Source organism: Rhamphochromis sp. 'chilingali' (genome assembly GCF_963969265.1).
Source record: "Rhamphochromis sp. 'chilingali' genome assembly, chromosome: 1".
Lineage (NCBI taxonomy): Eukaryota > Metazoa > Chordata > Actinopteri > Cichliformes > Cichlidae > Rhamphochromis > Rhamphochromis sp. 'chilingali'.
The window spans coordinates 50,889,837-50,914,927 of NC_137929.1; the positions used below are offsets into that span (position 1 = coordinate 50,889,837).

A 25,091-nucleotide genomic window follows, 5' to 3' on the forward strand; every position below is an offset into this window, starting at 1 on the left:
CAAAGGTGAAACACAAAGCGACGCCACCACACTAGTGGCGCGTAGGATTCGTCGGTGATAATGAGGGCGACCTAGACACCTCTAGGAGACGGCTGAACAGCGGGGACAGCGGGGAGGTAGAAACAGGACTAGGTAGGGGCCGGGGGCACTGGAACAAGAGGAGATCACGATCAGAGGGATCCAGCAGACAACCAATAATCCTCCGCAGTTGAATTGAATTGCCTTACTTGGTTTCAGATGGAGGGGACAGGTGGAGCGGAAAACCCGGAAGCGGTCGAGGCGTGGGGAGGCAGGCAGGTGAGCGGTGGGCCGGCAGGCCACGTTGTGTAAGCAGCTGGCGGCCCAGGTCCAGGAGGACGGGAGCGAGGGGAACAAGATCTCCACTCCGGGTGCTATCGCTGAGGACAAGAAAAGACAGGTCAGTCATCACACGGCGTTAAGACAAGGTTTAGGATGCTCCACTGAACTAACATGGGAATAGCAGATACTCAGGCGATGAGTGGTTGAGAGCGCAGGTCTGATATACCGCTGGCACGATTGCTCACAGGTGGTCAGCCAGGGAGGGGCAACCGGACTCCGCCTAAAGGAGGAGGAGCCGCTGTCTGAGACCTGCAGGTGCCCAACCAGACCATGGTCGTGTCCAAATTCATGGGCTGCATTCTCCTGAGGACCCGGCCTTCGCGGTCTACGTGGGCCGGGTCCTCAGAAGATCGGGTAGGCCGGAAGTAAACGGCCGTGAAATTGGACGGTCTAGCCTTCTGATTAGCGTCACCGCTGTCTCGGTGGAGTTTAATAAACTCAGCCGTCTGCTCCTTGCTGTCTAAAATATAACAGGACACTGGAGTAAACTCTCGGCCATCTCACACTTCTGTTTAATCAGTTTTCTGTTTGACGTTTAGTCAGCTGTGTAAAAACCAAGGAGGAACCCACCCGGGGGATTAATAAAGTTTTATTTTATCTAATCTAATAACTTTAATCTCAGCCAAACCGATTTACTCACGAACAAACAAAACACTGAAAAAAGCCCAACAATAACATTTTTAGGTTGTCTAAGTGACTTATATAATTACGTTTGTCACGGCCGGGCGGGTTACACACAGTAATTCGGCGTGCCCGTGTGGCGTGCTGGCTAGACCCAAGCGCGGCGAAGGCTAGCGGTGGGTTTGGAGCAGGCACGCAGTTATTCTAGTAACGATCAGTGCACGAAGCGTGGCTTCGGAACGGTCGTTACCGACAGAGAGCGAGCGGAGCCGGGAAGAGAAAAAGGATTGAAGGGATAATCACTCACGGTTGCTGAATCAGGCGGAGACTGACGTCGGCAGAGTTTCGGAGCTCCTGACACGAAGAGAATGATGTCTGAGCGGCGAACAGGTGGGTGGCGTCTCTCTTTTAACCCCGGCCCCGTGATCAGCTGATCACAGCTGATCACCGGCTGACAACGTTTAACCCGAGCAGCGAAAGTCCGCGGTGATCTGAAAATGATGTGCCGGGAGTTGTGCCATTCTCGGCCGCATCAGTAACCCTCGAGCTCCCGGCTAGCTATCGAGCTGGTGGGTAGCAGACGTCTCCGAAAACGTCGAAGCACTTTAGCAAAGATGCGATATCTTGATAAACCGAGCAGATATTTGATGTTTACACAGCTACTTTCTCGCCTGAAAATATGTTAAAAGTTTATTTCGTGACCCAGAAAGATTAATAAGAGTAATTTTTAAAACTTAGTAGCGGCCGCCATTAGCCGGAAACTGGAGCTTGGCTGGGCCGCGCTATGAATTCTGGGATATGGTGGGCCACGAAGGACACACCCGACCCATCCTTCAAATTCGGAAAAAGGAGCACGCATTTGTCGGCTGCATTCGGAGGGGTCTACGAATTTGGACAGCCTTCGGCGCGTCGCTGTGACGTAATCGGTCTACAAATGCGGCCTCAGGAGAATGCAGCCCATGAATTTGGACACGACACATGACACCGCTGACTAATACGGCGGGGTCCCTGTCGGCTCGTAGCCGAAAACTAGCTTTACTTTGTTGTGTGGGTCAACTTTTCTTGCGAGAGACAGAGAGAGGCGTTGAAAGACTGCTCCAACGGAACTTATTGTTTTCGGAGGAAAACACGAACACGGTGTACAGTCGAGTCTTAATAGCTTACTTACAACTGGGCTCGTCAGGCACTCTTCTTGGCTGCAGTGGTTATTATTACATTTACATGCTTCCAGCTGCCGTTTTTGCTCGATGACAACTCGTACCTTTCCACTCCCCTTTTTCTCCCTCCTCGCGCTCACAGACCCATAACGTGTATGGCAGTCCATTCTCCCTGCAACACGGACTACACTGCCCATGATGCTACATTCTTTAGAGCTATGCTTGTAGCATTCTGCCTGTTAGCTTAGCACAACAACAACAACAACGAAAAGGCGCTCTCTCACCCAGGAAACACACAGTCGCAGAGAGAGAGAGAGCGTCGCCCTGTAACCATGGCAACCGTAACGCTGCCGCCTGGAACAACAGAACGTAGCTGTCAAACAAAACCCAAACAGTCCTGACCCGCAACAAAATGAAACAGGAAAGTACCGCAGTGTAATCCATTTATTTCAACAAAGTAACTGTATTCTGAATACCACCTTTTTAAACGGTAACTGTAAGAGAATACAGTTACTCATATTTTGTATTTTAAATACGTAACGGCGGTACATGTATTCCGTTACTCCCCAACACTGACTGTGGAGAAGAGACACAGCAACAACATCACCTGCATAGTCCAACAGAGCAACACCAACCAGAGCAGAGAGATACACAGACATGTTCCAGGTAATAATGACTCACATTCAGAAACAAACTATTTCATTATTTCTATCATTTCTGTTTTAGGTTTTAAAATATTTTTGCTTTCTTCTTGAAAGTGATGTCATCAGGGAATCTGGATTCATTGTCTTTACCATCATTTTTTTTTCTCGCATGGTTTTTCTTGTCGTGGTTTTTCTGTGGAAGTTGAAACAAACCCAAAGTGGTAAGAATTTTATTTTATGTACTGTAATAAAGCAGAGTCTGAAACTTAGGTTTGCATTTAATTCAGCAGGTAGCTGCTGAATTTGTAAGAATCTGTAGGTTTGCTCAAAAAAAGAAGTGGACAGTCTCGAATTTTATGGCAGTTTCATTTTAATAAACAGAGAGAGAATTACAACCAAAACTACAGACATAAAAAAACATTACATAAAAGATATAAATGATCTTGCCAGTTATTGACTGACATAAGTGTTTGATCCACGAATAAAGCATGACCTAGTATTTGGACACTTGCTGGTGAGTACAGCGCTAAGACATTTGTTGTAGTTGGTTACCAGGGCCGTGCAGATATGTTTGAAGGGGCAGGTGGTCAACCGCCCTCTGCACGTGCCTGTTGGCTACCACGTTTGCAAACATCTCAACTGCCTCGTTTGAGTTTTGGACGAAATGCATTCTGGGATATTTGCCTGGGTTTGGCTACAGTGGCTAGCGAGCCAATCGGAATTTTTTCATCCAAGTCTGTGATTGGTTGGTTTTGTGGCACAAATATAACACTGTACAGAAAGAGTTGAATGTGCAGGAGCAGAGATGTTGAGGGTGCGAGCAACACATTGCGAGGGGGTCCGCAGAGATCTGAGAAAGAGCAAATGCAAAACCTGAGCGAGAGGGGCTGTTATTGTGTGTGTATATGGATAAGAGCAAACACCGAAATACATTTTTTGCACGCAGCAATGATTTCTGTTCACTCAAATTTAGCTTTTCTTCACTCAAAATAAATTTCTCCTCAAAATGCAACACTTTGTAAATGATTTTTTACAGGGGCTCAAAATAGTGGCACAAAAATAACGCCATATTTATTGGCTTTATTGAGGATTATTTGTTAATAGATATCAAGTAAAATGGAAGTAAAAGTTCAGTCTGATCTTAAAATATGAGTTTCATGTCTGTGCGTTGAGATTTAACGGCATTATTTACTGGTTATCTCACTCCTGAACCACACCCTCCTCTCCTGTTTGTCTCCTGGTTTAGTTGTCCAATCTGACACAGATGCACTTTTATACCTGTGTCCTGTGGCTGTGTGGTTGGACATTTGCGTGATGTGTTTTTATTTTTCTTTCTTCTTTAGAGTACCAGAGTCTCTGAATGCCTCCATTTGAAAGCGGGTTGCTGCCGACCCTCCATGGAGGGGTTTCCCTCTGGATTTTCATCCTCTGCTTCAGTTTTATTAAAGGTAAATGAATTTCTTTTTATCAGACTCTACTTTGAGTTCATTTTGTATTTAACTGGTAAGTAATACTAACAACCATTTTCCCCATTGAAATGTTTCCAGTATTATTTTTCTAATGATTACATAAAATTTAACAACCCTTCCGGTAATGGCGGCAAAGTGAGGAGACCCGTGCTTCGCGTGCTCAGTTGTTTTTTCTTCTTTAAATACTCTCTATAAGTCCAAATAGAACTTACGTTTAATATAGCTAGCTTGGGATCATAAGAGAACGCTATCATGCCTAAAAAATTGAACAAAGACAAACAAAAAACTACGTTTGAGGCACAAGATGAAAGCGGGGTGGAGGAAGGGCAGATGGACGCTATGCATGAACACGAACAAGAAAAACAACCGGCAAATTCAGATATGCCTTCTACCTTGGACTTATTAAACGCTATTCGTTTGTTCAAGCAAGAGTTCCATACTGAAATGGGCGGAATTATGTCAGCAATAGGAGCTGTTCAAGTTGATATACAAAAATGTGGAGGGCGAATTGACGAGGCTGAAAAAAGAATCTCTAACGCGGAGGACGAAATCACCTTATTGAAAAATGATATGGAAAGTCTTGAAAGACAGGCTAAATTTCTTTCCAAAAAGGTGGAGGACTTGGAAGGAAGAAGTCGGCGTAATAATATTCGGATCCTCGGCATTCCTGAAAAAGAAGAAGGTACAGATCCACGATCTTTCATGGAGAAGTTTATATCGGATACTTTGAAAATTCCCCCTCCTGTCTTGGAGAGAGCGCATAGAATAAATACAAGGCAAAGCTCCATTGCAAACCGATCGAGAGCCTTTATAATTAAGTGCTTAAGCTACAGAGATCGAGAAGGCATTTTGAAAGCCGCTAGGACAATAAAGGAATTGTCGTATAAGGACAACAAGATAGCCTTTCTGCCGGACCTACCTGCAGAGACATATAGACAACAGCGCCAGTATGATGGTGTGAGGAAGAAGCTGCGGGAGATTGGATTATGGAAACACAGGATCATTTACCCGGCGAGGTTGCTTTTGACTAACGAGGAACGTACGCAGGTATTCGATACTCCAGCGGACGTGGACGTCTACATTAAGAGCCTTGAACAAGCACAAAATGCCTGATAAGGCATATGATGGTAGATCAACAACTTTGCTCTAAGTGTATTTACGCACTCTAATGGAAAGAACAATTTATTATATTGCCAAAGGATTACTACATAATGTTGGGCTAGACATTGGCTATTTTGTTTTCTTAATAAGAGTTACTAGTAATTTCACTTATTGTGTTAAATGTGGGAGAGTTAAAACTTGATAAGGTGGATTTATTTCTATTGTCAATATGTATATATATTTTTTTTCTTTTTTTTTTCTCTTTTTCTTTTTTTTATGTAACAACTGTTGCTAAACGCGGGTAATTAGTTCCTCGGCCTAGAGTGGTCATGTTTCAAGAAGAGAACGGAAGTATTTTTGGGGTTAAGGGATACCTGTATGTTCGTATTCAGGCTGGGGGGTGGGAAGGGTTGCTCTCTCAAATCGATAAATGCTCAACATGGTATAATATTTTTCCTTTTTTTTTTTTTTCTGTGTATATATATGTGTGTATTTAGTTAATAGTATAGGTTAATATAAGTAAATATACATGACAGAAGTCTTGATTGACTGTGCTTCTTGGAATTGTAGAGGTTTGCGCACGTTAGTAAAAATAAAACAAGTCACTAGTAGGATTAAGAATTTAAAGGCCAAAATAGTGTTTCTACAAGAAACTCATATGCTAGATAGTGAGACAAATAGAATGAAACGTAGATGGCCAGGTCAAATATTTTCAGCGCCCTACTCCTCCAATTCCAGGGGCGTCATGATAATGATTCATAAATCTATACCTTTTCACGTTGAGCACGTGATTAAGGATAGCAATGGACGTTTTCTAATAATACAAGGTAATCTACTCTCCACTAGACTAAATTTAATTAATATTTATGGCCCAAATGAAGATAATCCAAACTTTTATAGCAATTTATTTCTTAAAATCTCAGACTTACAAGGTAAATGTATAATTGCTGGGGACTTAAATTGTACTCTGAATCCACAGAAGGATAAATCCTCAGGCATGGATAATACTCACAATAGAACACGAAAGGTGATCAAACAATTCATGAAGGAGTTAAATTTAAGTGATATATGGCGAGAGCAAAATCCAACCAAGTTGCAATATTCTTGCTGGTCAGGTACACATAAAGCGTACTCTAGAATAGATTACTTCTTGGTATCAACTGAGTTGGTTCATTTTATAAAAGATTGCCAGTATAAGGAAATAGTAATTTCGGACCATGCAGCCGTTACTTTGACTCTCATAGAACCAAAACTGATCAAGACTCGATTTGAATGGAGGTTTCAACTGAAGTGGATGCAGGATAAACAGTTTCTTGATTATTTAGGTAAGCAAATTAATGAATACTTTGAATATAACTCAGATCAAACATCGGCAAGTGTAAGATGGGAAGCCTTTAAAGCATACTTAAGAGGGCAAATTATAAGCTATACTAGTAATAAAACAAGAGAAAGAAATCAAAGGATAAAATATCTGGAAGTAAGAATAAAAAAGTTAGAAGAGATTAGCTTTCAATCAGGTCAAAACAATGAGTATATTGTAAAAGAACTATTACTGTTGAGAACGCAATATAATGAAATGACAAGTGAAAAAGCAGCTGTTAATTTATTGAGATTAAAGCAACAATTCTATGACCAAGGTGAAAAACCCAGCAAACTCCTGGCATGGCGTATAAAAAAGATGGAATCTGAAAGGGCAATTACAAAATTAGAAAATTCAAATGGTAATACTATAGTAGACCCATTAGAGATAAATAATGCATTTAAAAGATTTTATGAAACGCTATATAACTCTGAACTCAATAATGTAACTAGAATGCAATCTTTATTTCTAGATAAACTTGAAATACCAAAAATTTTAGAAAAAGACAAAGTAAATGTTGATAGGCAAATTAGTATACATGAAATTATAGATGCAATAAACTCCTTAAATGCTGGCAAAACAGCTGGTCCAGATGGATTGCCAATTGACCTTTACAAATATTTTAAAGATAAATTAGCACAGCCCCTCTTAGATATGTATATAGAATGTTTTAATAATGGCAATCTTACTGACTCATTAAGGAAGTCTCTGATAATACTGCTTCCTAAACCTGGAAAACTAAATAATAAGTGTGAAAATATGCGCCCTATAAGCTTAATCAATACAGACACTAAAATTATTTGTAAAATTTTTGCTAAAAGATTAGAAAGTATTCTTCCACTTATTATAGGGGATGATCAAAATGGATTTGTTAAACATAGACAGGGTTTTCATAATGTAAGACGAGTTTTAAACATTCTTCATAATCAAAGTGAGCAGGACGATACAGCCATTCTCTCGCTTGACGCGGAGAAGGCTTTTGATAGAATTGAACGGTCATATCTTTTTGATGTCATTGTTAGATTTGGGTTTGGAAACGTATTTCTGCATTGGATCAAGCTATTACATTGTCATTCTGTGGCTCAGGTTAAGACAAATGAGATAATCTCTGAACAATTTGATATTAAAAGAGGGTGCCCGCAGGGTTCACCTTTATCTCCACTCTTATTTCTTTTAGCTATTGAACCTCTGGCAATAGCTGTTAGAAACAGCAGACAAATACAAGGTGTTAGGATTGGTAGAAAGGAACATAGAATTGCTTTATTTGCTGATGATATCATAATATTTTTAAAGCAATTAAAAAATTCTGTGCCCGCTGTAAAGGATTTATTAGATCAGTTTGGGGTTTTCTCAGGGTATAAAGTTAATGTAACAAAATCGTCATTAATGTTACTTAATCAAGGGTACATTCAAAATGTAAGTCAGAATATATCTGGCTTTACTGTTAACTCTGAATTCATCTATCTAGGTATTAAAATAGTTCCTTCATTAAAAGATGTGGTGGTACTTAACTATAATATAATACTACAGAAAATTTCCAAAGATTTGGAGCGTTGGATAAGTCTACCACTATCTATTATTGGAAGGATAAGCGTTATTAAAATGAATGTATTACCTAGACTGTTGTATATGTTTCAAAATGTCCCACTGGCTCCTCCTGCTGGATTATTTACTAAATTAACATCACTAATCAGAGAGTTTATCTGGAACAAGAAGCAGCCACGTATTCGTTTGTCTTTGTTGTACCTTCCCTTTGATACAGGGGGGTTGAAATGCCCCAACTTTTACTGGTACTATTTGGCTATTCAATTAAGGACAATAAGATTTTATTTTTCATCCCAAAATACCCCGTCATGGGTGGGGATGGAAGCAAATGCTCTTAAAATGCCATTAAATTTGTACTTATATTCTGCGAAATCCAAACAGTTAAAGAAAGAAACAAATAATCCTATAGTTCAAAACATGATTGAAGTCTGGTTTACAATAAAAGAAATGATGAATATTAAGAACAATCTCTCTCAGTTTAGCCCCATCTGGGGAAATGCCTTATTTGTACCAGGAAAGTTGGATGCAGGGTTTCAGGATTGGGCAGTAAAAGGTGTTAAGAAAGTGGGTGATCTGTTTTGTAATGGAGTAATGGTCTCATTTGAGGATTTAGTCTCAAAATTTCAAATCCCCCAAAAACACTTTTTTAAGTATTTACAAATTAGAAGTTTTATTTCATCTATGCAAAATAAATCCCTTAATTTTCCCCAATTAAGTAAGCTAGAGGAGTTTATGGTGAAAAAAGGTGGTAATAAAGGCTTAATTTCAACATTTTATAATTGGATTGTTTCTGCCTCTTCAGAAACATCAGTTTCTAAGTTGGAAGCTTGGAGAAAGGACCTAAATATCAATATTTCTGAGGAGACATGGAAGTTAATTTGCTTAAAAGCACAAAAACAATCGATTAATAGTAATTTAAAATTATTACAATACAATTGGATTATGCAAACATATGTAACACCGGTGAAACTGAATAAATATAATAATAGAATACCAGATACATGTTTTAAATGTGGAGAAGCCCGTGGAACATTTTTTCATTGTATATGGGAATGTAGAATTGTTTGTGCCTTTTGGCAGGAGGTGATGAACAAAATAAACCAAATTTTAAATAAAAAGATCACTTTGGATGTAGAAATGATGCTACTACAAGTGTATCCTAAAAATATTAAATTAACAACCTATCAAATTAAGTTTATGGATTACTGTACATTACAGGCAAAACGTATGATTGCAATAAATTGGAAAACATCAGTTCCTCCTGCTATTGGCGCTTGGATAAACTCCTTGACACAGTGTATGGAAATGGAAAGGATTACGTACTTTCTGAAAAATAAGTTAATATATTTTGATGAAATTTGGAAGCCATTTAAACATTTTTTAAAAGTAGTAAATATAGAACAACTTATGTAGGAGAGTGGAGTAGGAGGAAATTGTTAGCATTGTGCATGCTATTTTTGTTTGTTCCTATTGATTATATTTTCTTCTTTCCCTTTTTTTTTCTTTTTCTCTTGAATTATGTATAAATGCCACATATGGTACAATTGTATATATATTTCATTTGAGCTTGTTTTTTTTTTTTTTTTTTTTTTTTTTCTTTGGTCGGAAGAGAGCAGAGCGGGAGGTGAGGGTGGGGGAAAAGGGTTTCTATTACAACAGCATATTATGGGAAACTACCTTTGAATGTTGTTGAAAAAGTAATAAAAATATTTAAAACAAATTTAACAACCCTCCCATTTTCTAAACAACCAACGAGACTGTCAGGTTACATCAGAGACTCAAGGGAAGAAGGTTGCATTTTTATGCAGTGCACAAAAGGAAGACTAGATGTCTGTAAACACCTGATGACTATGTTAAACACAGCAGTAGTTTGTGTTTCCTCATTGTTCATGTCCACAGTGAAGAGTTCTGCTTTGTTTCTCCAGCAGCACAATCCCGAAACAGTTTCAGAGTCTCTGTGTTTCCAAACTGAGCTGATAAATGTTTACAGTAACATCTGTGTTATTAGTTGATGTTGAGCTCCATCTGCAGGAGGGACACCGTTAAAATGTCATCAGTGTTTAGTTTCTCTCACATTTATCATGGAGCAGATCTCAGTGGGAGTGGATGTTTGCTGTGGATGTTTACAGGCTGAAATCCTTCTAATGTGACATGTTTTCAGAGCTCACATGTAAATTACAACCATCCAGTTTCTTCTTCATGATTTCAAAACATCTCGGTGAATCAAGTTTCCTGTGAGCTGTTTAAATTGACTTTAAATTTTGGTGGATGATCAAACTGTGGCTGCTTAACTGTGCTGACTGCAGAGATACTGAATAAGTCTGATCAACAGATTCATGATGAAAGTCATGGAAACAAAATCATCATCACAGTTATCTTGGTCATCTTCATTTCACTGACTGTGGAAACAAAGTGGATTTATTCAAGTTTAAGTAGCTCATCAGTTGAAAATCAACATTTTTTGTTTAAAAATAGCTGATAACTATTCGCTGATAGCTGCCAACATCTGCGAACAAATATAATTCTATGAAGTTGTTCTATATAGTGTGTAAATGTTAATATAGAGCATTATTAAATTTATTGCTAATGCAATCGTATGGAACATTGACTTCTAAAGGAAATTTTAGATGGCACTCGTCATCAGAAAGGTTGCGGACTCCTGGTCTACAAGGACTGGGTCACTGTCCTCGTGTGGACATTAGAGGAACTGCAGCTGTGGATTTTATGTGAAGCAAATATAAAAGTATTAATTTCACATTAACCTTAATATGTCTAAAAATCAGCTTTAAATGAATTAATTCCCTTTAAAATATAAATAATTCAAATTCAGTGTTTAGTGGCACATATTTTTACTGTGACACATGCTGTAGGTGTGGCTTGTTTCCATCAGTGGCTCTGGAAACACCTTTATGTTGTAAGCACACAAGTTGTCATGGGGATGCGGCCCCATTTGTGAGACTGCTGTATTATTACTTAGTATTCATTTATATGTAAATTTTGTTCTTATTTCAGAACCACAGGCGACAGAAACAACTCAAGCAGAAAAGAAAGAAAGAAAAGCCTGAATTCTTCATAACTTTTATAAACATTATGATCATGCACTCACTATGTCGTTATGTACAGTACAGATAGACCGGGTGATAAATTCGCAGCTGTATGTTTTCACAGTAAGGTAAAACAGTTTATCAGACATGGATTAATCCTAGTCCCAGACTAAAAGGAGCACTAGGATTATTCCACATGTGTGTAAGTCTAACAGAGACAAAGTTTATTTTCTTCTAAGTTTTATAAAAGCTGTAAATATAAGATAATCAGAGCACTTTTAACAGATTTTAGTTTTATTTGTGTCACAGTTTTGAAGTTTGTTAAACTTGTAATATTCAGAATAATGCTGAATTTTAAATTGTCTTTCAGTGTTTAAACAGAGTGACTCCTCCTCACACACAGAAGTGTTGATGGTTTGATGAAGAAGGTTTAAACGTTAATGAAAGCAACACAAAGTCAGGAGCAGAGAGGTCCTTGAAGCTGCAGATCAGACTGTAAAGATTAATTGTTGAGGAGGAAGAAGCAGATGTGAAGTTTTCAGAGTGACAACAGTATAAATGTGGGAGGAGAAGGAAGGACGAGAGCAGCCTGATGTGAACAGACGGAGCTCTGATGTTTGTCACAAACTGTGCAGCCGACCTGGAGCTACAGGCTGGTTTACCTGAAACCTTCAGACTGAACACACAGAGCTCCAGCTGTGAGCTGCTCATCAAACTCAACACGTTTGACTAAATACTGAACGATAGACTCTGATCCAGGGTCAGTGTTTAACATTGCACATGTGCACAATGTCAATGACAAAAAGTTTCAATTTTGTGTTTTGGAAAATGTTTTATTGGTGAGTAGGGCTGCCACTAACAATTATTTTGATAGTCGACTAGTCACCGATTATTTTTGCGATTAATCGACTAATCAGATCATCATCCATTGGACGTAAAACGTACAGCTTATTGCACCAGCATGCATCTGCTCTTATGTAACTTAGCTTACAGCTTTAAGTGTTTAAGGTATGTGCTAACTAAAAAAAAGACAAGATGATAGTTTATTAAACTTTTAATGAAATTTTCAGATTGTCTCTGTCAGGGACCCTGGGTCTGAGCGACCCAGGCCGCTAAATTTGGACACAGGTATGAAACCAGATGCTGCTTCTTCTTCTTTGGGGTTTAACAGCTGGCATCCCTGGACATGCAGTGCTGCCCTCTTCTGTTTCAGTTGGTTATTACACTCTTAAATCCTACTACTTATTCTTGCGTCTTTCAGGATTTTACAAAGCTTCAAATGACATGTCGACAATTAAATTAGTTGTCGACATTTTTAATAGTCGACTAATTGTGGCAGCCCTATTGGTGAATATGTTTTTTTTGCACTACAGTGTTTAAATATATGTTATATTCTAAACTATGCAATATATTTAACCTTGTTAATATAAAGTAATTAAATTAGTTGATCCTTTATGTTTCTGTGAGACTGAAGGAGACAAACTTTGAAGTCACTGATGCTTGAAATACTTCCCATGGGTGGTGCAGCAGAAACTGGACAGCACATAAAATGTTCTGAGAACTTCAGGGGTCTCATCAAGCAGCATAACTGCAGATCAGCCAGTAGATGGCAGCAATCTCCTAAATCAAGACCTGCTTCCACCAACTTTGATTTTTATTATGATTTCTAAATGGTTTATATTTTGTGCGGTAGATTGTTTTGTGATAACAGTGTATTCATAACAAATTGAAGAGATGTTCATGCTGTCTGTATTATTTCATTTTTTTATTTTATTTATTATTTAAGTTTTTTTTTTCTTCACGTTTCACATCAGCTGCTGATTACTGACAGACATCCAGCTGTTCTGTCACATCTGTTTACTGAATGAACTTCAGCTTCTGATGAGAATGGGCAAGGATTTCAGTCTCTAGATGTGCAAAGCTGGTAGAGACATATCCCAAAAGACTGGCAGCTGTAATTGCAGCAAAAGGTGGTTCTTCAAAGTATTGACTCAGGGGGCTGAATAATTATGCACACCCCACTTTGCAGTTATTTATTTGTAAAAAATGTTTGGAATCATGTATGATTTTTGTTCCACTTCTCACGTGTGCACCACTTTGTATTGGTCTTTCATGTGGAATTCCAATAAAATTGATTCATGTTTGTGGCTGTAATGTGACAAAATGTGGAAAAGTTAAAGGGGGCCGAATACTTTTGCAAGCCACTGTAGGCTTTCTTGACTTGACTTGACTTCCTTACAGCCAGACCTCAGTCAGTCAGAGTTGGTACAATGACATCAGGTACAAAGATAGTGAGCACAGCGACTCCCCAAGGCTGTGTGCTCAGTCCACTCTTGTACACGCTCTTCACCAGGATCCCCAATTATACATCAGCGGGATTCTGGTGGAGAGGGTGAAGACCTTCAATATATTTACAGAAGACCAATTATGAGCTATTGAGCCATCGGCCCCCGGGGGCCAACCCCCTGAACTTATAATAGCGTATAATGAACTGTTCCTTGAGCTCCTGTCTTGTTGGTGGACATTTGGTTTTGGACTGTTCCCTGTGCTCCTGTGCCCTTGATGGATATTTTGTTTTGGACCCTGGACCCCAAAGGTTTAATATGAAGTTTATCACACAAAGATGTTTTAGTGCTTTAGTGCATTGAGTTTTTAAGACTACAAAGCTCTTTATCTGAATGCCAACGAGATGTGGAGTCACCGCCGTCTTCCACCCAGGAACAGCTGAACTGTGAACTTTTGTGCTGTCGCTCCCGCGTCGACCTTCTGATCTCTATGGACACTGCCTCCTTGGACTCCAGCATTTTTTTGTTTTGAACTGTTTTTGTATATTTCTGGACTCAGTTTTGGAAAGCTGTTGGCTTTCAGCCCTGATCGTGTCCGTGCCGTCGGGTGAGAAAGGCGACATCTCACTGATTCTGATGTTTTGGCAGGTCCGCGCTTTGTGTTTATGCCCTTTTTGCACTGATGCTATCATGAACTAGCTCTGTGCAGGCAGATAAGGACCCAAATGCAAAACTCATGAGCATGAGTCCAAAACTGAGAAGAAGGTCGATGCGGGAGCGACAGCACAAAAGTTCACTGAACAAAAGTTCACTTTTGTTCAGTGAACTGCAGTTTCAGACACTCCTACAGCATATGACAGTTTTTTGTGTTTGTTTTTTTAAACACGTGTTTTCAAAATTGGAGTTCAAGTTATTTTTACTTCCAACAGTGTTAACATACTACACAGGTCATGAACAAGATTTTTTTTAATTTTCATTGTAAGTGGGCTAAAGCAGTTAATTAAAAGTAGTCTAACATAAATGTAAATGCTGTAATTTGATTATTTTAATAAACCATGTAACTTGGATGGATTTGATGCTGGCGTGACCACAGTGCACACGTCTGCTGTTGCTCACAGTGGTCCAAGGGATCGCTCAGGGAGTTTGTGTATTCGCTCAGATACATGAAAAATTAGAGGGAACATTACCTGGGTTCCCTCTTTACTCTGGCAACTGGTACAAAGATAACAGCGCACAGTCGTCATCAACAGTGTGTGATACAACTGCACATTCAATTCTCCATCTTGGGATTATTTTCTTTTGCTGAGGCATGCACTGTGCAGCGATTTGGGACCTGGAGTAACAATGGAGTTGCGGTATTTGTCCACATCAATTTTGAGGAAATTCATTAAGCTGTTTTCTAACTCTGTTAGACTACACTACACGCTACTATGTCACTGGTGATTACAACACAGCTTCAGTCATACTGTTTCATGACACGGGGCACAAACCCAGTAAACCTCAGTCCCAGAGCCGCAAACAGGAGGTGTGGGACTTTAGCAACTGGATAAACCAGAAGAGATCTGGGAATGTTTTTGTTGTGTCCTCATGGCGACCAATGACACGCCCCAAAATTACGCATGACGTCTTAATTAGATCGTCTCCCTGACAGCCACTCAGCAGTCGCGTTTAGGAGTTTAGGAGAGTTTAGGAGGAAGTCTGAGTTGCCCTGTCAGTCTCTGCACTTGTTGTTATGTCCCGGCTCAGCTCGTCTTCTTACACTTTTCCACTCTGGACTTTAATCTTGTGCTCGGCTTTCTTAATCACACCTGTTCAAGGTAAACCGATGTTTTACTTAAACTCTGCTTTCAGCTTAAAGCTAACTTTAGTGGGTACTATGACTGTCGTGTCTGCAAGGAGTGGGTGAAATAATCGCTGGTTTGTCACAGCAGGTTGGTCCAGAGTTAAACTATTCTCAGCTATGCTGCAAAATATTACTGACGCCTTTAACTTCTAATAGCAGTCCATGCACTTTGAGTGGAAGAAGACTGTGTCATGATTTATGATGTTAATACATATTACAGTAGCTAAATCATAAACATTATTAATGACCAATAAATGATTTATGGTTTCCACTGCGGGTAAAAAGTCATATACTGTTAGTCAACCCCTAAAACAAGACTATAAAATGTGATGTACTGCCAGAGTTCAGTCAGCTACAGTCACTATCATTGCTTACAATAGTGATATTACACACGTAAAATATAGCTACAGTATAACATGGATAGACAGGATTTAGTGAGCTGCAGTCTATACTCCCATGATATCCCAATATCATGTAATAGAGATTTCAGACACATATATTTATTACCGTAAGGAAATAAATCTGCAAACATAAAATCTGCTCAGAATTATTTCTGGACAGCAGCTTATGTTTTAAAACTTACATTCTTCTTTCCTCAGTCTGAGGATCTTTGTTCAAAAGCAATAATAATGACAGATGTGTCTTGTAGTGTAGTTTGTGTGTCGACAAAGTTGTAAAAACCCCGATCTTCCACACAGTCAGAGGCTGCAGATCATTTGCAGTTATTTCAATGTGAACTGCTCTGGGAGAATCACCCCAGAGACTCGTGCTGAATGTAGAGCACAGAAACTAAAGTAATGATACCAAACTTGATATGATACGATTAATGTTCGGCTCATTCTGTCCGACTGAAGCATTTTTTTTCTCTGCTGAGAGGCCAAGAATTCATCTATGAACTATTTATGCAAATTATAGTATAGAATGTGAAGTTATACTGTTGGCTGCTGTTGCTCTGTTATTGGTATCTCAGAATGGTTTATACCTTATTGTAATCTGTACTGATCTGATGCCATGCATCAGCTCACCTGTGTTTGTAGTGTGCTGAAGAACAAATGCTTTTACAAGCTGATCAGACCGGAGCATCTGGTTTCACTCACTGTCATACTCAGCTCCAGCAAACTCCCATAATCTTGAACAAGCTGAACTATAAATTATTGATGCATGCCTCAGTCTTCACTGCTGTTTTGGTGCTTGTAACTTTTCTGTCCTAGAGATAAATACCTATACAGACGTCACTGGATTCAACTGAATTCCAACCATTTGTTTAAGCTTTTCCCACTAATGTGCTGTTTATCAGAGATGAAGACGTCAGCTGCTCCTGCAAACACAGTTGGTAAAATCTTCTCTGCTGGAAAACCGTGATGATGTTTCCAGGTAACAGAGGTTCAGTCAGTTTTACACAGAATTTCATTTAGAAAAGAAAAACTTAGTTTTTTTTAAATCCAGCAACATTTGATTTTTGTCTGATTTTGCCAGATTTGACCACACTTTCCTGTTCAGAATAAATAAAAGCAGATTTATGATGGTTTGTGGGGATTTCTAAAGCATGTTCCTGTAAATTATCTCTGCATGCTGCTCACTGTGTTGTATTTTTCTGATTTCAGTTTAGTTTTCAATCGTTTTAGAGATTTTTAGGTGTTGCTCAGGATTCCCCTCACTCTTGAACTTAGTAGATTTCTGTTGGTTGTTGGTGTTGTTGCTCGCAGCCACCAGCTAACATTAGTAGTTGGTCAGTATCGTAGCGGCTGACATGCTGCTGAACATGCAGCATGTCTGTGTGTTGAGACGTAACAGTTATATTTTTGTCTGCAGCCTGAATGTGAAGATGAAGAAGAAGATCTGGATCATGGATTTCATGCCTTTCCTTGTGGTCCCACTGTGGACTTCAATTCTTCACTTGGATTTTGTTAAAGGTAAATAACGTTTCTATTACGTTCTAGTTCATTGGATTAGCACAGACTCTGTGTTTACCTTATTTACTGTATTTCCATGAATGTTGGCACACATTTCAATAAACCACTGCATCCATTTCACATTTTCCTACAAAGAATTGAAAGCAATGAAATGCAGCTCAATACTTCCACAGCTTTGTATTCACAAGCTGCACGGTTTATTTCGCAGACCAAATTTAATGCTGGGATATTTTAATTTAGTCCTTGCTACTGTCTTGCTTAACATAAGCATTCCTACCAGGTCATGAGTATTTGGTCTTATTTGGAACAAGTTCTGAATGTTGTGGGACAAAGATTTATTTGCTGCTTTGTACATTGTGCAGTTCTGACGTCAACCAAGTCTTTAAATTTAAGAATATTACATTTGAGGAAAAGTGGATTTGCTGGTTCTCTTGAAGTGGTTTTACTTATTATCCTTATTGCTCTTCTTTGCAGAATGTATGTGTTTCCCCACACTTACACAATATATAATTCAAGGAAGTCTAATGGGACAATACTGCGTGTGTACGTATGTGTATATATATATTCTATTGGTCGAATATGCGTGATTCCCAAATATTATCAATTTTGTTTGTACTCAGTTTCAATGTTGATTTATTATAGTCAAACCAAGTTTGTATCCTCAGCAAACAATAAGATTTTCAATTAGTTTGAAATTTCACATGTATGTCAGTAATGTACAATATGGACAGGAGCATGTCAAGAAAAAAAGCTCTGATGTTGTATAAAGTTGTGAGTGTGTCTGCTCCTCTCTGTCTCCTCAACAGGATCATTTGTAGTGGATGTGACACAGAGCTCCTATCATGCAGAGGAGAACCACAACATCACACTGGAGTGGACGTTCACCACCAAACCAGACACGTCCCTCTCATCACTGAAGGTCTTCTGTATCCTGAATAATGGCCATAAATACTGGACTTTTTATCATCTTTTTGATGGTGTCGAGTTCTCAGAGGATCAGGACAAAAAGTTTTCAGGACGAGTCCAGAGTGACAAAGACGCCCTCAGAGAAGGACGACTCAGACTCCAGCTGTCCAGACTCAGGACTGAGGACTCGGGTCTGTACCTGTGTGAGGTGGACACAGGTTATGGCCGCGGCTACAACAGCTGCAGACTCACCGTCTCTGGTAAGACAATTCATTTATACACATGTGATCAATGAACTTGAGATAAGAATGTATATGTAAATGTTACACCAAATAAACAGAAGATTATTGGTTTCGTTTTACAGCTGTACCAGGGGTTATATTTCTTTGTTCTTTGTGTACATTGACTCGTCATCATGTGCTTGAATCTGATGGTAATTAGTGTGAATGCTTTATTATCTTTATCATTATTATTATTATATATTTTTTAAATGGTTTCTTTGAACTCTACAGCTTTTGTCTTTAATTAGTTTAAAACAAGAGTTGGGCACAAGTTTGAATTAATTTTGATCTTCAGTAAACAAACTGTACAAAGACTCAAAGATCATCAGTTTGATCTTTGGGAAAATAAGCATCTTCTTGTTACTTGTCACTGCAAGTTTGTGCCATGTGTCTGTCACTGTGTGAGGAACTTAAAATGTGACGATAATTTAAAAAGAAATTCACATCCTGTTGAACTTTTTATTGACTTTTGATAAACTGAATGCTATTTGATTAAAGACATTAGTACCAACTGTCACGGTCCTGGGTCTCCTGACCCAGCGTTTTTAGTTCTTTGTGATTTTTGTATTATTGTACTTGTGTGTGATTTATTCTATGGCTTCTAGTTTTGATCCCTTGCCCTTCATGTCTCTCTGTGTCCCCTCTGTTCTGTGTAATTGTGTGTCTTTGCATGTTTGAGTTTCTTGTTTTCTGTCACTCTGCATTGTGCATTATGTTCTCATGGTTGGTTTTTTGTTACTCTCTCTAGTCTAGTCTCTTGTGTTCCCAGCTGAGTATTTCCCTGTGTATTTTGGTTCTTAGACCTCTGCCTTATGGTTTATGTCTCTGTATTTCTTAGTTGCTGTCTCCACTGTGTCAAGTTCGCGTCTCTGTGTGATACTTCCTGTTTTACTTTGATGGTCCGTGTCTCATGTGAATGCGTCCTGCTTTGCTTGTCTCGTCAGTCCTGATTTCTCCCAGCTGTGCCCTCCTTCTGTGTCTCATTCCCCTCGTTACTTCCCAGTGTATTTAAACCCTGTGTTTCTCTGAGTCAGTGTCGCGTCGTCCCTCATGCTGTGTGTGGATCTCCCTGTGTCTCCCTGTGAGTTCTTAGTTTATGGTTTCCCAGTTTAGTCTAGTTTTGTATGTTTGTTCTACCAGAAAATAAAGCTGTGTTTTGAGTTCACCTCCCCGAGTCTGTGAGTCCTGCATTTTGGGTCCAACTCCTGCCTGCCGCACAGCGATTCATGACAGTATGACGCGACCAGACATGGACCCAGCAGGCTCCTCCCGGGAAAGCGATTTGGCCCGCATCTTCAGCCTTTGGGAGCGAGTTTCCCATGCCTCGGACATTAAAGCAATGTCCATTGGGATAAACGCCATCGAGCCAATTCTCAAGGGGAATCCCCATCTTCGCGAGCTCTCAGGATTTTCGGGCCTACTGTCCAATCTGCAGAAAGCCAAGGAGACAGTACAAGCTCGCGAGCTCGTCATACCGCAACAGCGACCGCCACAATCGGGAAACGTTTCCACGCCGCTGCCACTGGACTCCTCTCCATCCACCCTCCACTCTGACTGTCACTCACCCGCTGCTTTTCTCGCAGCAATGTGGTCGGAGGATGAGGAGCCGGCCGTGATCTCTCCGTCGTTGCCAGTTTCCTCCATCACCGCACCTCCGGCTTCCCGAAGAAAACGGCATTCACGCCGCCGACACCCACCGCCACAGCCAGACCCCGAGACGTCTGAGTTGCCAGCTGTGGTGAGTGGAAGGGACAATCAAGAGTTTCCTGACTTTGGGACTGTTTATTCCGGGGCTGTGTTTTTTCACTTAGCTGCCCAGCCAGAAGCGCTAGCTCCATCTCCTGTGTCCCCGCTAGCACAGCCATTAACTCCACCACACGCTCCATTTTCACCTCTACCATCGCTTCAGTCATCAGTTCGGTCTGCCACTCAGTCGCCCTTAGTTCCGTCATCCACACTACCACCTGTTTCCCTTCCACCACCACCATCACTACACCCAGCCATTCAGGCTGCTACTCAGTCAGACATTCAACCCATAGCCCTGCCGTTAATATGCTCTATAGCTGAGCCACTAGCCGCCCGACCCGCAGCCACTTCAGCCACTCCTCCACCCGTCACACCTCCACTACAACCATCACTGCAATCCCCAGTGCAGTCTCCAGTGTCCCCAGTGCAGTCTCCAGTGTCCCCAGTGCAGTCTCCAGTGTCCCCAGTGCAGTCTCCAGTGTCCCCAGTGCAGCATCCCTTAGCACAGTCATCCACTCAATCACCAGCTCCACTTTCCCCTCAACTATCACTACCACCTCTAGCTCAGTCTCCTGTGCACTCACCTCTGGTTCATTCTCCTGTGAAGTCATCAACTCCCCTGCCTACTCCGCTCTCACCACCTCCGTTACAACAGACATCAGTTCAGTCCCCTGTGCCAGTGCAGACGCCCTCAGTTCAGTCTCCCGTGCAGTTATCTACTTCACCAACATCAGTAGCTCAGCTCCCACTCTCACCCGTGTCTCCAGTAGCTCAGCTCCCACTCTCACCCGTGTCTCCAGTAGCTCAGCTCCCACTCTCACCCGTGTCTCCAGTAGCTCAGTTAGCTGCCCAGCAGCCTCTCTCTGCTCAGTCTCCTGTGTCGCCAGTTTTGCTCATTCACTCCATGCAGAGAGGTAACTTGATTTCTACTCAGGGTACTTTTCATGGTTTAGCCGCCGTTGGCACAGTTGGCCACTCCAGGGCTTCCCCAGAGGTTAGGTCTCAGTCCCCAGCTGATTCTGGACCCCTGAAGTTTAAGCAGCCCCCTAAGAACTGCACCATGTTCGCATTGCCTGGGCAGAGTCAGTGCTCAGTGCAGCGCCAGTTGTCCTCATGTCCGCCAGAGGACTTCATGCCTGTTGGCTTTGTTTTAGCCTCCGCTGGAGGGTCCGAGGGGCCCGTTCAGCCGCCCGTCTCCGCTGGAGGGTCCGAGGGGCCCGTTCAGCCGCCCGTCTCCGCTGGAGGGTCCGAGGGGCCCGTTCAGCCGCCCGTCTCCGCTGGAGGGTCCGAGGGGCCCGTTCAGCCGCCCGTCTCCGCTGGAGGGTCCGAGGGGCCCGTTCAGCCTCCTGTCTCCGCTGGAGGGTCCGAGGGGCCCGTTCAGCCTCCTGTCTCCGCTGGAGGGTCCGAGGGGCCCGTTCAGCCTCATGCCGCATCAGCTGGAGGGCCCGAGGAGCCTGTCCAGCCGCCACCTGCGACCGCCTCGTCGTCGCCTGGTCCGGCTGCATCTGCCTGTGCTTCTGCTACGCCTGGGCCAGCCGCATCTGCCTGTGCTTCTGCTACGCCTGGTCCGGTCTCAGCCTCTGCAGCTCCGCCTGGTCCAGCCGCGGCCTCTGCAGCTCCGCCTGGTCCAGCCTCCGAGTCTTCGTCCTCGCCTGGTCCGGCCTCAGCCTGTGCTTCGCCTGGTCCGGCCCCCGCATCGCCACCGTCTGGTCCTGCCTCGTCTGGTCCTGCCTCGTCTGGTCCTGCCTCGTCTGGTCCTGTGCCCACCAGGCCATGGCCAGCACGCCTGAGACTGGGGGGCCGCCGCTGCCTTCCGCGCGGTCGGCCCCCTGAACTGCTCCGTCGTCTCCTTCGCCGCCGCCGCTGCCTTCCGCGCGGTCGGCCTCCTGAACTGCTCCGTCGTCTCCTTCGCCGCCGCCATTGCCTTGCGCACGGCCGGCCTCCTGAACTGTTTCCACGTCGCCGCCGTTGCCTTCCGCATGGTCGGCCCCCTGAACTGCTCTGTGTTTGGGTTTTCTTGGGCTCCGGTGTTTGCTGTGCTCTTCTTTTGTTTTCTGTTCCGAGCCCTCCGTCCTGGGCCCCCGCCGCCCGCCCTGGGTTGTTTTCTGTTTGGTTTTGTTTTTCTGTGTTTGGGCTGTCTGGAGCCAGCCCTTGAGGGGGGGGGTACTGTCACGGTCCTGGGTCTCCTGACCCAGCGTTTTTAGTTCTTTGTGATTTTTGTATTATTGTACTTGTGTGTGATTTATTCTATGGCTTCTAGTTTTGATCCCTTGCCCTTCATGTCTCTCTGTGTCCCCTCTGTTCTGTGTAATTGTGTGTCTTTGCATGTTTGAGTTTCTTGTTTTCTGTCACTCTGCATTGTGCATTATGTTCTCATGGTTGGTTTTTTGTTACTCTCTCTAGTCTAGTCTCTTGTGTTCCCAGCTGAGTATTTCCCTGTGTATTTTGGTTCTTAGACCTCTGCCTTATGGTTTATGTCTCTGTATTTCTTAGTTGCTGTCTCCACTGTGTCAAGTTCGCGTTTCTGTGTGATACTTCCTGTTTTACTTTGATGGTCCGTGTCTCATGTGAATGCGTCCTGCTTTGCTTGTCTCGTCAGTCCTGATTTCTCCCAGCTGTGCCCTCCTTCTGTGTCTCATTCCCCTCGTTACTTCCCAGTGTATTTAAACCCTGTGTTTCTCTGAGTCAGTGTCGCGTCGTCCCTCATGCTGTGTGTGGATCTCCCTGTGTCTCCCTGTGAGTTCTTAGTTTATGGTTTCCCAGTTTAGTCTAGTTTTGTATGTTTGTTCTACCAGAAAATAAAGCTGTGTTTTGAGTTCACCTCCCCGAGTCTGTGAGTCCTGCATTTTGGGTCCAACTCCTGCCTGCCGCACAGCGATTCATGACACCAACTTGACATTTCAATGTCGTTCTGTGGTTCAAACATCAAATTGCAAACACTCTGGTTCTTACGTCATATATTTTTATCAACTGATTATGACTCTAATGATTTTTGTGTTTGTCTAGATGCAAACTTTGCTGAAACCTCGACAATGGAAACGCTGCTGCTTTCCAGAAGCCTCCAAACTCCAGATCATCAGGCCACGACTCCAACAAATGGTGAGAAAACAGTCCAACTCTTCTCTGCATCATCCCTGTTTGGGGTTTTGTGTATTTGTAGTGACCTTTTGTTTTCTACATCAGCAGGTCGATCCAGGGTCCCTGTGGTCATCGCTGTCATCACCTTATTATCAGTTGTGGCTCTCGCTGGTTTTGCTGCATTTTTCTCTCGCCACATTTTTCTGAAGCTAAAAGTAAGAAACAAACAAACACAAACATGTTGTTGCTTCTTGTGTTGTCAGACTGACTCATTACTCTACATTTTTCAACAGAAGCATCCAGAGGATGAGACACAAAAACAACCACTACAAGTCTAGCTGCTTTACTCAAAGTAATAATGGTCTTAATGGAGCTGAGAGTGTTAGAGATTTATCTTTGCTGGATCTTCGCAGTCAGGTCAGGGATTCAAACCAGCAACCACACTCAGGTCCAGCAATAAATTTAATTTATTTTTTTTAATTTAATGTAATCTACCCTACCACTTTGTGGACCGGGGAGCTAAATACCAGATTCCTCCAAACTTCAAGAATTTTCTATGCATCATTTTTGTTTGGTTGAGTTTTTGTGATTGTCATTTTTTAATGTTTTTAGTTGGTTTATTTACTGACTGACAACCTGGCTTATTCACCTTCTTTTAACAGAAGCATTTAGAAGATGAAGATTTTTCTGGATTTATTGCTTTTGTTTGTCTGTATAAACTTTGTTGTGCCATCAGTGTGGTCATCACATCATAATGTTTTATTACTGTTGTATTTTATTTATTTATGCCTGATGGTAGTCCAATTTTTTTTTTTTTTTTTTTTTAGTGTTGTTTTTTTTGTTATTGTACTGAATGAAAGTTCTGTTTGTAGTTTTTGTACATCTGTTGGGTTTCAGGGATATTAAAATGCACTACAGGCTTTTTCAACTGATTCCAATTATAAATCAGAATCAGAATACTTTATTAATCCCAAAGGAAATTATGGGTTACAGCATGTGAGTTAACTAAAGTGCTTGAACTGTTCAGATTAAAGTGCTGGATGAACATCAAATCTGCATACATGCTGCTACTACTGCACATTCACTGTGTGTGTGTGTGTGTGTGTGCCCCCCCCCCCTCCTTTTTTTGCACAAGTCGAGGAGCGCGTCAGGTTACATTTCCCTGTGTGTTATACTTGTATAACTATGCATGTGACAAATAAAGAACCTTGAAATCTCACTTGTGGTTAGTAACACTTTGAGTTGTCAGTAAGTTGTTTTGGTTTCTTTTTCTTTGGTCAGAAGTTTTCAAAAACACAAGTTACACAAAATGTTGTATCACCAGAACACCACACAGCCAATCAGTAACAAGAAAAATTATTATAATAACTTGAACACAGCTATTCTAAGTTAAAGCCAAGGAATAACATCGGTTTTAAGATATGTTTCAAAATCAGCCAACAAGGGGCCAGCCTAACCTGGGCAGGGAGATCATCAGTTTGATGCGATGACTGAAAAGACTCAATGATGCTGGTTCTCAGTCTGGTTTGAGGGACAGACAGGGGCAGCTGGTCCATGGACCTTAGTGATCTTGATGGAACACATGAGGAACTCAGATATGAATGATCCATTAAAAGTTTTAAGAAGTAATATCTTAAACTCAAAACAGACATTTATACCAAAATGGTGGAAATATGCATATTTGACTCCAAAGTTCATCACTAATGGAGTACCATATGGCTGCAGTGGGCCCAGGTCC

General features: G+C 41.5%; 1 protein-coding gene and 1 long non-coding RNA gene across 6 annotated transcripts in view; one reads left to right on the forward strand and one right to left on the reverse strand.

The window, feature by feature from the left end:
• Positions 1-24,450, forward strand: part of LOC308402176 (uncharacterized protein) — a 40,344-nt gene extending 15,894 nt beyond the window's left edge. Inside the window, exons 1-7 of one of the 4 annotated variants that reach the window (XM_080890853.1) lie at positions 15,264-15,403; positions 16,727-16,803; positions 17,242-17,342; positions 18,149-18,508; positions 23,282-23,374; positions 23,459-23,568; positions 23,647-24,450. In XM_080890853.1, coding sequence (XP_080746979.1) covers positions 17,255-17,342; positions 18,149-18,508; positions 23,282-23,374; positions 23,459-23,568; positions 23,647-23,691 — 696 coding nt within the window. In that variant the 5' untranslated portion in view covers positions 15,264-15,403; positions 16,727-16,803; positions 17,242-17,254 and the 3' untranslated portion in view covers positions 23,692-24,450. Of the gene's footprint in view, positions 1-15,263; positions 15,404-16,726; positions 16,804-17,241; positions 17,343-18,148; positions 18,509-23,281; positions 23,375-23,458; positions 23,569-23,646 lie in introns of those variants that run through there. The other 3 variants (XM_080890854.1, XM_080890855.1, XM_080890856.1) reach the window with 3 other exon arrangements.
• On the reverse strand, positions 42-1,927 carry LOC308402260. Of its 2 annotated transcripts, none has more exons than XR_013972720.1 (3): positions 472-606; positions 228-398; positions 42-148 (listed from the first exon to the last, which is right to left on the reverse strand). It is a non-coding gene; the product is annotated as an uncharacterized lncRNA (long non-coding RNA). The 2 variants fall into 2 exon arrangements; XR_013972721.1 differs by lacking the exon at positions 42-148 and adding an exon at positions 1,285-1,927 and having other exon boundaries at positions 269-398; positions 472-820.
• Positions 24,451-25,091: the final 641 nt, after the last annotated feature.